At 44.4% G+C, this 12868-nt stretch overlaps 1 protein-coding gene across 1 annotated transcript in view; it reads left to right on the top strand.

Moving 5' to 3' along the window:
* Positions 1–12868, top strand: part of DNAH5 (dynein axonemal heavy chain 5) — a 5605957-nt gene that overhangs the window by 1995825 nt on the left and 3597264 nt on the right. The window contains exon 17 of the mRNA XM_086967405.1: positions 2901–3046. Coding sequence (XP_086823531.1) covers positions 2901–3046 — 146 coding nt within the window. The remainder of the gene's footprint in view (positions 1–2900; positions 3047–12868) is intronic.

Below are 12868 nucleotides of genomic sequence, written 5' to 3'. Positions count from 1 at the left end.
CTCACAAATTTCATTGAAATTCCATTTAGCCATTTAGCCTGTAGACCTCTCCAAGTACCGTGAGGTAAATTACTTCACAAAACACATCTGAAGTGTTGGAATTGACAACCAATGAAAATGTTACTTTCATTTTCTACTTTTATTACCTGACATTTAATTGGTTATATACCTGTATATATATAAAGGGAGAGAAGGAAACACAGCCATTTTGACTACTACTTCTTGTTGTACCTCCTATTTCAATAGCTTCAAAAAACTTCAACTTCTTTGTGAAGGTAAGTTATAATTTAATATATTGTGCACTATGACTTAATATAGTAGACTTTTTCTGCTAGATATACACTATCCCTCTGTAGTAGTAATGTATTTAGATAGACTTCTCTGTTATAGTTATCAATGGAGTAAGGCTTGTCTTGGTTAAATCACATACACTTTTTTATAGTCCTATTTCCACTCTCATACTATACACTGCCAAAAGATAAATTCACTGATAAAAACTGCCTATCTAAAATTAATCCCAACAGTGCCCTATCTCTACTAATATATATTTTTTTAATCCAAATTTCAGGCAAAATGGAAGGCGAGCAGCAAGTTTCTTTTGAGATGGACCTGGAAGAGAGCAGCCAGGAATTGATTGAACCAATTGACATGGAATTTATGGATGAAAGCTTGGATAATGAACTGCTGCAATGTGTCCAAGCAGTAGATCTCCTCCTTGCAAATGAGGACATTTTGCAACCTCACAGATTGCAAACAATATTTCAAGAAAATAATGACATTTCAGACACTGAAATGTTAGAAAGTTTAATAAATTATGAAAAAGAATCAAAATAAAAAAAACACTTTAATAAAAAGAAAACAAAAAAAACAAGAAAAACAACAAACAATTAACATACAGTATTAGAAAAGTCTTTCATTCTTTTATCCATAAAGTTCGCTGCCCAGAAAGCTATCCGGTTCGCGAACTTGGCGCTTACCACGCAAAAAAAAATTTTTTTTTTTGGACCCTCCTAGGCCCTTTTAAAACCTCCACATAAAACCTAGGGGGTCAACGAGGATCTACTATGCCCCCTTATGGTAATTTCCCCCTTTGTTTTGGCCTCCTCTTGTCTCTCGATCCTACCGAGAGACAAGATGGCGGCCGCTCCGGACTGTTTAGAATGTTGACAGACACCGGAGGGCCAATCAGCTTCTCATCGCAAAGTTCCGTTACGCGAAAGGTTCGCTAACCGGATAGCTGCCCGGAGCGCTGTTACAGATATATATCTTGATTTAAACGTTAATTTCTCAAAATCCACTGAAGCACATATATTGAGACCTAGCAAAGGCACATCAGGCTAACAGTCCCTACAATTTTGCCAAGTTTCGTGAAAATCCATTCAGCCGTTCGGGCTAAAAGTGAGTCCAACCGCCCTATGGAAATTAACATGGGAAAAAGGCGTTTTGGGACCCCCCTTTTTTCTCGGCCCCCCCTCCACAAAACCCCCCCAAATTTTCAAGGGCTGCTCAGAAACAAAATGTGCCATTTTCCTGAAAATTTCAGCCAATTCCGTCCACAAACGCAAAAGTTATTAGGCATAGAATTTTCAGAAATCCCATAGGGAAAAAATCCTAACTATATATACCTACTGGCGACCGCCAGTAGGTAATATATATATATATATATATATATATATATATATATATATATACATTTTTTTTTTAGGAGATTTATTTTGAGTGTGGGGTTGAGTGTTGGGTTTAGGAGGTCCTCCCACAAAGATTTTTTATAGATATATATGTATATTACCTATCTTTGTTATACTTAACAGTGTTGTAAAGGCATGCTTTGTAAACATGTGTGGTAAAGGCATGCATGGTATTTCCCTACGTTGTAATGACATACATCCGCCCAGGTGTAATGCACTGCATGACTCTCAGAATAGCTGAAGCATCACTATTTTCCTTTTTAGTCATCAAATTCCACCCGCACTATCAAAGAGCATGCAATGCACTCTGAAACGTTGGTGATCAAGTGATGTATGCCTATATGCAATTGTCTCATAAGGCATTTTTCTCCGGTTTCTGTGCTCCCTCAATCGCAGGCACAAAGGCTGGAGAAAAATGTTTTACTTTCAATATATCTAATGACGTGGTGATGCTTGGTACAGGAAGTGCAACTCAGATGCAGTACCTGTGCTAAATGTACATCGGCAGAGGTATTGGGTGCTTCTTTGAGGCATTTTGAAAGTGGGACTGTAAGCAAAATGGTAAATGTACAAGAACATCAGTCAGCCACAACTTTTTAATGATGTATTAAGGCATTCACAGCACCTGGACTTTATTCTGGTGCCATGCTTTTATGTTTTTCAATTTTTTCATTATTTAACACAAAACATCAACAATTTCTTTTGTCAGCTATTAACATATATTACATACAACTATCACCAGTGTATAAATACGAGTGTAACATAGCACAATAGTGAATTAAAACTGAATCAAATTCACAGCTGGGTCATGTTCATATTGTTTAACTAAAAAACGATAGTAAAAAGAGCCCAAATGATCAGAAAGCCTTCTTTGGCTTTGAATTTGTATTTTTTTCATTCTATTTAACATAAATTCCTTCTTGGTGAGCCAGACCCCATCTAAACAATGGGTACTCGCAAACATTTCCCTGGGGCAAAAAGTATGGTCTATGATGTGACTGAGGGCTGCATTGATGCCACTAAGGTGGGTCGCAGGGGTTGTGAAGCATGTGCATGGGGTGCACAGTGATTGGTAGTGTTATTTCGAGGCTTTCATTTCTAACAGTCCTCTACATTGCAGACAGTAAATTAAAGTGTGATGTATGTGCAATACTGAGTTGCAGGATGTTGACCAGCCTCTTTGTCTCTTTTTTGTGGTGCCATTTTTCATAGGTGAACTGGAGCTTTTGTTGGATCGAGTAAATGATTTGGTCGAATTCAGAATTGACACCGTACTGTTCGAAATGAGCACAATCTCACTGTGCAGTCTGCCAGAGGAAGAACCACTTACCTGCGATGAATTTCTTCAAATGACTAAGGTGATTCAAAGCCACTGTGCTGTGCACATCATATTTTTTTCAGTTTGACGTTTAATCATCTATGGGTGCGGGGTACCTTTCTGGTAAATAGAACGTATTTATAGTGATTGCAATTCAGCCTAAGGATGGGTCAAAGCTTCAAGGAAAAGCCCGAGAGATGTTACTTATTTGAAACTAATTTCTGGTTTAACCCAATGTGGTTACCAAGAATACACCAAAGGCAGGGGGTGGTGCGAATCCCTGACGGGCCTCTGTTAAATAGACTAACCCACTGGGCCACTTGAAGTTGCCTATCCAAGGGCTAAAGTGAGGTATATGGGGAATACATAATGCAAGTAACTGCAGCTTTGTAGGGGCTCTCACAGACCGCCCCAGCAGTGAGGAACGCACATGGCGCGGTGCATTGCTGCATTTGGACAGTCCACACGAAGCGAAGGAATGCAGTGAGACCATGACAGCGCAGAATGTTGCAGCGCCGAAGCGGTGAGTGACACACTGGTGCGAATGGAGGACACGTGGCCTGAGAACAGTAAGTGGCACTTTGCGAAGAAGAGGAAGTACTGTCTGCTCACCCCGAACTGGTCAAGCTGCGGCGACCCTTGTGCAGACAAGTATGGCTAGATCTGGTTCACGGTAGGGGCAATGATATGGTGCGGTTCACGCAGCAACTGGACTGTAACTTCCCCCACCAGTTGGTTTTAAGGCAAGACTAGGGAATAGCTCACACATTGCACCCTCACTCAACAGGCCCCTTGGAGGAGGAGGTGTGAAACGCAGGCGGACTGTAACGTTTGAAGCCCCAGTGATTCTCTGTGGATGCTAGCTGCTGCCCCACCTGAGTGATGGCGAGGGACAAAGATCCCAAAACACATAAGCAGGGGAAGATGGGCAAATTTACTAAACTAACGCAGGTGCCGAACCCCTCCGGGGTAGGCTCGGCTGACCTCCCTGACAACACGGTCCTCCTTCAGGCAATTCAGTCTTCCAGAGAGGTGCTCGAAGGCAAGTTTGACAAGATAAAAATTGATGTTAACTTGCTCTGCCAAGATCTCTGCAATGTTTCCGAAAAAGTCACGCAAGTGGAGTACCGTATCTCAGAAGTCGAAGACGCTACTCACACACTGCGGGCGAGGTCACGGCCCTGACGACGACTCTGAAAGAGGGCCTTTGGAGAGTTGATGATGGGGAAAATCGAGCACGACAAAACAACCTGCGCTTTCTCTGCTTTCCGGAGGCCATTGAAAGGGCAGATGCGGGTACTTACCTACGCAAATGGTCGTTGGACACATTTCCTGATACTCACTTTTCACCATGCTTCATCATTGAGAGAGCACACAGAATTCCAGAGGTTAGACCTCCACCGGGAGCACCTCAGTGGCCGCTGATTGCCAGGTTTCTCAACTATCAAGACAAAGCAGCTCTGGCGCTCTGATTACAGCCAGGAAAACAAATTAGAATACACCAATGCCCTGCAGGAGTACAAGCTAACAATTGTGCTTGCAAAATCGACCTACTTTACTAAGAAAATCCAAGACTCTTCCAATACTTTTAGGGAATTATTTAAAACTGTGACCCATCTAGCAAAGAGTCCTCGAGATGTGGTCTTTAGTCCTGACCAGAACTTTGTTAGTGGTATTGCTACCTTCTTCCAACCGAAAGTTCAGACAGTGTATGACGATCTTAGCACTCTAGCAGTAGACACAACCACTATGAGTATTGAGAACACCATCTCAACTGCTTCCTGCTATTCTAGCTTTCCTCTGTTAAAGGAGAAGCAAGTCTGTGAGCTACTCACACAGATGAAGTCTGGGTCCCCCTTAGACCCCTGTCCTCCCTATGTACTGCATATGGTTCCTGAGACCATTACAGCTGTCTTGACACCTCTGTTAAATAAGATCATCCACCTAGGTGAGTTTCCTAGCAGTTGGAAGAAAGCCTGCATTCGGCCCATCCTCAAGAAGGATACTCTTGACCCTTCTGAACCTAAGCACTACCGTTCCATATCCTGTCTGCCCCAACCAGACAAGATTCTGGAAAAGGCCATGAATCAGGAAATAATGAGATATGTGGATGAAAATAAGTTGTTAGACCCATCACAGCACGGATTTAGACCCTCTCACTCTACAGAGTCCGCTCTCATCATGGCTACGGAAGAATTACGTAAGACCATGGATGAGGGTGGCCGAACGGCCCTGATCTTATTAGACCTTACAGCGGCCTTCGACATTGTAAACCATTCCGTCCTGTTAAAAAGACTAGCAACTCTAGGTTTCACCGGCACTACTTTGGCTCTTGTAACATCCTTCTTAGGTACCCGAATTCAACAAGTGCATTGGAATGGACTACAATCCGATGAATTTTCTCTTCCGGGAGCGGTTCCTCAGGGCTCGGCACTCTCGCCCACGTTATTTAATTTATATGTTACACCTCTAGCTGCCCTGATTAGATCCTACGGCCTGCGTTTAGTGTCCTACGCTGACGACACACAAATTGTAGTGTCGATTTCCCAATCAATTGAGGCTACAGCGGAGTGCTTCAGGAACTGCCTCGTAGGGGTAAAAAACTGGATGAGCCACAATTTCCTTAAATTAAACACGGATAAGACCGAAGTTATAGAGTTCGGTCATACACCATCCGTCTGGAGTGACCTATGGAGGCCACCAGAGGCAGGGTCCTGTCCCAGCCCAGTAGACAAGGTTAGGAATCTTGGTTTTCTGCTGGATAAAGATTTATCCTGCAGGGCACAAATCAACCTGCTTCTCTAATATCAAGGTGCTCAGAAAAATCTTGCCTTACATCCCGTCCACGTTAAAAAAGACAGTAATGGGAGCCCTGGTAATGTCCCGAGTGGACTACTGTAATTCACTCTACCTGAGATCAGGAGAAAAACAACTGACCAAACTGCAGGCAATTCAGAACGCCGCTGCTAGGGTCATGTTGAGCCTCCCAAAGCGACACCCAACTTCCAAACTTAGACGGGAGCTTCATTGGCTCCCAGTCAGACGCAGAATACAGTTTAAGGCTCTCTGCCTGGTCCACAGGTCCTTACATGGGAAGGGACTTGATGACCTCGCTAAACTCCTGCCCCGCTTCCTACCCTCACGCGCTCTGATGTCAGCCAACCAGGACCTAGTATGTCAGCCTAAAATCAGGAGAGTTCGATGGGAGGGGAAATCGTTTTCCTATCAAGCTGCAAAATGATGGAACTCGCTGCCCCCCACGCTTCGTGCACAAACGTCTAAACTCAGTTTCAGGAAGGCTTTTAAAACCTGGCATTTTACCCTGCCCTAACGTGCTCTCATCTGCTCTTCTGCACTATAGCGCCAAGACGCGGCGGCATTTGAGCGCTTTATAAATACTTCAGTCAGTCAGTCAGACATCATCCTCAGGGCATTCCGACAAAAGGGAGAAATCCGAATAGATAACGCAAGGATCATGGTATTCCCGGACTACTCCCGAGAAGTTCACAGAATGAAATGTTTTAAGTTGTCTAAGAAGGACAAATTGCGACAGCTGCCAATTACGTACATGCTCCTCTTTCCTGCTAAACTTAAGGTGATTTTTCAAAGCAAAACCCTGTTTTTCAGCACTCCAGAAGAGGCATGGCACTTGCTGAAGGAGTGCCCCTTGCAGAGAGCACTGGCTGATATGCCACAGTGCTCTGGGAGTGCCCCTTTACTGAACAATAATACGCTCAAATCGTGCAAGGAGTAGTAAAGAAACTGCACCAAATATGGCACTTAGACCGACAACATATCAGAGCAGGAGAGTGACAGAGACCGCACCATGTGCATTGGACTCAGAGGGTGTCCCACGTTTGGGCAGCTCCAAGGAGCTGGAGGCATCTAAAGAACCGGCTGCGCACCGCTCAACGGACTGCACCGACCAGGACATCACCACGGACTAGAAAGAACACCCCTTGATGCACAACATCAACCTCCTGGAGTGCACAGACAGGAACAACATTGAAGCTGAAAAAGACACTCGGACACCATCCGTGGACAATGACGCTGATGAGTAGAGGATGGCATGGAGAGCGACAAGAGTAGCAGACCAGGAAAACACATTGCATGCACCCTGCGTCTTCTGTCCCGATTTTTTGTATTTGTCTTTCTTCTTCCTCCTCCTCTTGTCATTCCCCTCCCTTTCCCCCTGCTCCCTTTTGGGTTATTTGTCCCCCATTCCCCTTTCCCTTCCCTATGTTGGTATTTGTTAATTGGACTCTGAAGTTATCAGTTTGAGATCCAACCCCACCCAGACTGCATAATTGGGGTTTGGGAATTCATGGGGGAGGGGACTAGAATGACTGAGCAAAGTTTCAGACACTGGGTCAGGGGGGTGGACGATAGACCTCGCCAATCTGATCACGACAAAGTTGGTCCTGTTGACCCTAGGGGTAGTCGATTGAATGTTGGAGCGGTGTGGGGGGTTTGGAAGTTGGGGGTTTGTTACATTATAATGGCAAAATAGTGGGACAGCAGACATTCTCAGATTGCAGAGGTTACAGCAGTGGAGAGGGGGTGGTGGGCCAGATGACAGGCTGAACAACGCACACCATTGAGATTGCTATGCCTGATCAAGGACAATACTCTATCCTTTCATGGAATGTGAATGGGATGGGGAATAAGAATAATTGGCTAGAAAAGATGCACACCACGCAATACAAGCATTACACTGGAGACTGTACGACACAGGAGACAAGAAGGGCAGGCTGCTTGCATGGCTAGCAAAAAAGAGATTGATAGTAGGTGGGTGACCCCAGTTGCAATAGCTAACGCCTTTGCTGATTATTACAAGGCTTTCTATGTGCCACGCGCCCTGGCTGAGACTGCACAAATACATGAGTATCTAAGGGCGATACAGCTCCCCAAAGTAGCGGACGATGAATCACAGTCCTTAGACAGTAAGATTACAAAAGAAGAAATCACGACCGCCATTGGCTAGTTGAAAACTGGGAAGGTTTCTGGGCAGAACGGCTCCCCCCGGAATTCTTTAAGCAACATGCGATGCTCTTCAGCCTGTACCTCCTCCACCTTTACCTGGGGGCGCTCGAAAGAGGGAATCTCCCTGGAGACTTGCGGACTGCCACGATAGCAGTAATCACTAAGAAGGACTGACCCCCACAAAGATGTAGCTCATACCATCATATCTCACTTATTAATTTGGGGACCAAAATTTTAGGCAGAATATTAGCAAATAGGCTCACAGTGGTAATCTCTGGTCTCATTCACAGGGACCAGTCGGGCTTTATGCCCAAAAGGTCGACGAGGCTTAACCTGAGACAGCTGCATAATTGGTTGGAAGTGGTGAGTAAGAGAGATGATCCACCCTTCGTCCTGTCCCTTGATGCCAAAAAGGTATTTGACACTGTACATTGGCCCTTTCTTATGTCCGTGTTGGAGGAATTTTGCTTTGGACCGGTGTTCCTGCAATGGATCGCTGTACTATATGACAGACCCGTGGCAAGGGTCAGAGTCAACGGGGTGCTATCACAGGAATTCCCCATAGGCAGGGGCACGTGCCAGGGCTGTCCTTTATCCCCTCTGCTCTTTGCCCTGGTATTGGAACCACTCACTTGTGTGATCCGAACACACCCAGACATAACGGGTTTTCGGACAGAGGAGACGACAGGTCCCAACAAGCGCATAACCTTATATGCGGACGATATATTAATGTATGTAACAAACCCGGACAGAACACACCCTAGTATTATGGAGAGTTGTGAAACATACGGCGCGCATGCGGGTTATAAGATTAATTGGGGGAAATCCTATTCATATCCAGCGGATGAGAACAATAGCTACACCATAGGCCCAAGCCAGCCCCAGTTGACTCGAGATGGCATAAAATATCTAGGAATTTAAGTCACGACGAATGCGAAGTTAGCGCTGGATCACAATCTTTACAGGGTGCTCATGGATTTTTGCGAGGATGTGGAAGGATGGAAATCTCTGCCTCTGACCCTACTGGGCAGGGCAGCCCTGTACAAAATGATAGTTCTCCCCGAATTCCTTTACATGTTACAAAACACTTATCAGTTAATACCAGTTGAGGTGTTCAATAGAATTGATGATGCACTGCGGGCATTCCTTTGGGATGGACGGCCGCCGAGAGTAGCACTGGCGACTTTGCAGGGTAATCAATATAATGGCGGCATTTCCCTGCTGGATCTTTGGGCGTATTACTGGGCAGCCCGTTTAATAGTTGTGAACGAATGGGACATATAGAGAGGGATCACCCCATGTATGCTCTAGAGCGCACACTGTTCATTAAACACCCGTACACGTACTATATGTATGGGGGAGAGGGGTTACACAACTCCTTACAGTGACACGGATCGTTCTGGCAGCATGGAAACAAGTGGAAAGACAGACGGAATGGAGCAGCCGGGTCACAAGGGAGACCCCACTATGGGTGGGTAACCACCTCCAAGAAATTACAAAGTTACGAGGTTTTAGAAAATGGGACCTGTTGGGCATTTCACAACTCAAGGACATACTATACCGCAAAGAGTTAGTCATGGGTCAGAGGGTACATTTTATCACACAGTGTGGAAATGTTCTAAGATTCAAAGGTACTGGACCACTCTGATGGAGGAGATGGGAAATGTCTTGGGGGAGAAGATTCCACTCAGCCCCTCGTTTGTTTTATTGGGAATATCCACGGATATTGACCTCCCCAAACCTAAGTTGATCTCTCCTGCAGCTAGGATTAGTGGTCGTGACATAGCTAGGGCATGGGGGCTGTGGTAAGTCCATCTCTTGTAGAGTGGAGAAAGAGCATGGACATGTATATGCTAGGGGAGAACACAACTTATAAAGCACAGGGTTGCCCCAAAAAGTTTTGGAAAATATGGAAGCCTATGGACTCTCGCTCTATGATTCACAATGATTTCCTATGGTTGGGTACATGGTCGGAAGGGAAGGATGGGGCCCACAATGATGTTTTCGTGCATAATAACGTTATTTAACTCTCCTTTATCGCTGTTTCGATACAATGCTGCTGTCCATTTGAACATGTTTCCATGTTCTACTGATAACCATTGTTCTTGTCCTGCAATTAAGAAAATGTCAATAAACAAAAAAAAAGAATACACCAAGCTGTGTTGATCAACACTGACTTGCTCAAGCATGGAGCATGCATGTATCTGGAGACAAGATACTGGGTGCAATTGCATTTTTTTTAATCTACTGATGTGGTTGGAGAAGCATTCGAGAGTAAAAACACACTTCAGCATTCAAGAGGTTGCCCTTGTGGGAAGACGTAAAAAAATCAGGAGTTGAAAAATGCCATTTGCTATTTTACCTATACATCATTAAAAAAAACTGTGTTTGAAGACCCAAATCTAAAGCGGTGACTTTCATGTTCGGATGTAATATTTTATTTTTTAACAAGTTACAGTTTTACCACTTGTTAGTGTCGATGCCTTTTTAGGTCGAGCCTAAAATCAACGCGCAAGCGCTGCTCTGGTGAAGATCTGCTGCAGTTCAATACGTGAGGGAAGCCCTGACCACTCCCCCGCCCATAATTTTCATTGACTTGTGTCTTTTTCCTTTGTGAATGCTACCTTCGGATTCGTTTATAGGCTTGTTAGTCCCTACTTATTACCGCCATGTCGTTATTTGTATCCCCCCATGGCTACTGGCCCCTTTACTTCCAGTGTTACAAGCAAAGGATTCAAGCAAACCGGGCCGAAGACGGCTGTAATGCCAGAAACCGGTCCCCGGGAGCTTGTTTCCTTCCCAGTGTAAGAATTGGCTTTTGTAGTTTGGTTTGCCCTATTCCCATCATGCACTGGGACAGGAACAGACTAATTTGCATACAGCCAGGTTCTGAAACTGGGATGGTGCAGTGAGCTAAAAAACGGTGTTGGATCTAGCCCTGATCTCTTGACTGGGTGAGAGATTTCTGCTTAATTCAGAGACTCTGTCCCTCACCACCCCTTGTTGTAAATATTTTTGTCCACCCTAAGCGTGGAAGGGTATACTCAGACATGAGTCCCTTGCTCATTGCACCATCAGGATTCAAGCAAACCGGGCCGAAGACGGCTGTAATGCCAGAAACCGGTCCCCGGGAGCTTGTTTCCTTCCCAGTGTAAGAATTGGCTTTTGTAGTTTGGTTTGCCCTGTTCCCATCATGCACTGGGACAGGAACAGACTAATTTGCATACAGCCAGGTTCTGAAACTGGGATGGTGCAGTGAGCTAAAAAACGGTGTTGGATCTAGCCCTGATCTCTTGACTGGGTGAGAGATTTCTGCTTAATTCAGAGACTCTGTCCCTCACCACCCCTTGTTGTAAATATTTTTGTCCACCCTAAGCGTGGAAGGGTATACTCAGACATGAGTCCCTTGCTCATTGCACCATCAGGATTCAAGCAAACCGGGCCGAAGACGGCTGTAATGCCAGAAACCGGTCCCCGGGAGCTTGTTTCCTTCCCAGTGTAAGAATTGGCTTTTGTAGTTTGGTTTGCCCTATTCCCATCATGCACTGGGACAGGAACAGACTAATTTGCATACAGCCAGGTTCTGAAACTGGGATGGTGCAGTGAGCTAAAAAACGGTGTTGGATCTAGCCCTGATCTCTTGACTGGGTGAGAGATTTCTGCTTAATTCAGAGACTCTGTCCCTCACCACCCCTTGTTGTAAATATTTTTGTCCACCCTAAGCGTGGAAGGGTATACTCAGACATGAGTCCCTTGCTCATTGCACCATCAGGATTCAAGCAAACCGGGCCGAAGACGGCTGTAATGCCAGAAACCGGTCCCCGGGAGCTTGTTTCCTTCCCAGTGTAAGAATTGGCTTTTGTAGTTTGGTTTGCCCTGTTCCCATCATGCACTGGGACAGGAACAGACTAATTTGCATACAGCCAGGTTCTGAAACTGGGATGGTGCAGTGAGCTAAAAAACGGTGTTGGATCTAGCCCTGATCTCTTGACTGGGTGAGAGATTTCTGCTTAATTCAGAGACTCTGTCCCTCACCACCCCTTGTTGTAAATATTACTTAGTCTGTAAGCACTATTTTCTTTAATACGTTTCTCCTACTGCACGCATGACATACACCTGCAGCGGCCGAGGTCTCGTATTTACAAGAATTCGATCCATTGGCATTGTGAATGACATTGCCTTTTATTTATCTGTTAATTGTCACAACAGATAAATGAAAAGCATCATCATGTACAATGCCAATAGCTTAAACTCATCCAAATGCGAGACCTATTGCAATTCAAATGCTTGGTTTTTTTATGGTTGTTAAACAACTGGTAACACAGTCATTGAGGTGTCTGGAGACATAAGCTCGAAATTTAACCATATGCTTACTCATATGGTACACAAACCTATATTTTTGTAATGGTCTAGAATTAACAAACTACATTTTCGGCAATATGTATGTTTATAATATACTAGCTTACCCGTCACGCGTTGCTGCGATCTCAGAAGAAAGGAAATTTAAGGAAACTTGTCGGGGAATAAAACACAGAGGAGGTCAAAAATGTGCGCTTTCCATTTTAACTCCCATAGGAAGTTTGTTCTCAGCTGAACAGAATTAAGGCCAATTTCAGATGAAGCAAGAATTTTACTCAGACATGTGCCTTTCCCTGGTTGCATATAAATCTGTTCGGCAGTTTTCTCAAAATTAGCATTACAAGAAAGTTATGCAGGCTTCTTAGGTTTTAAATATAGTTATATCTTACCTGTTAATTTGTGGATCCTTTGTGAATTTGTGAATCCATCTAAGATCTATAAACACATTTAAAAAAATTATTGCAGGCCAAAAGATATTAGTGTTTTTTTTTTATTATCCGAATTGTATTCATGGATTTGC

This window comes from Lissotriton vulgaris, chromosome 4_1, assembly GCF_964263255.1.
Source record: "Lissotriton vulgaris chromosome 4_1, aLisVul1.2, whole genome shotgun sequence".
Classification (NCBI taxonomy): Eukaryota; Metazoa; Chordata; class Amphibia; order Caudata; family Salamandridae; genus Lissotriton; species Lissotriton vulgaris.
This window is presented reverse-complemented; position numbering and strand designations above follow the sequence as displayed.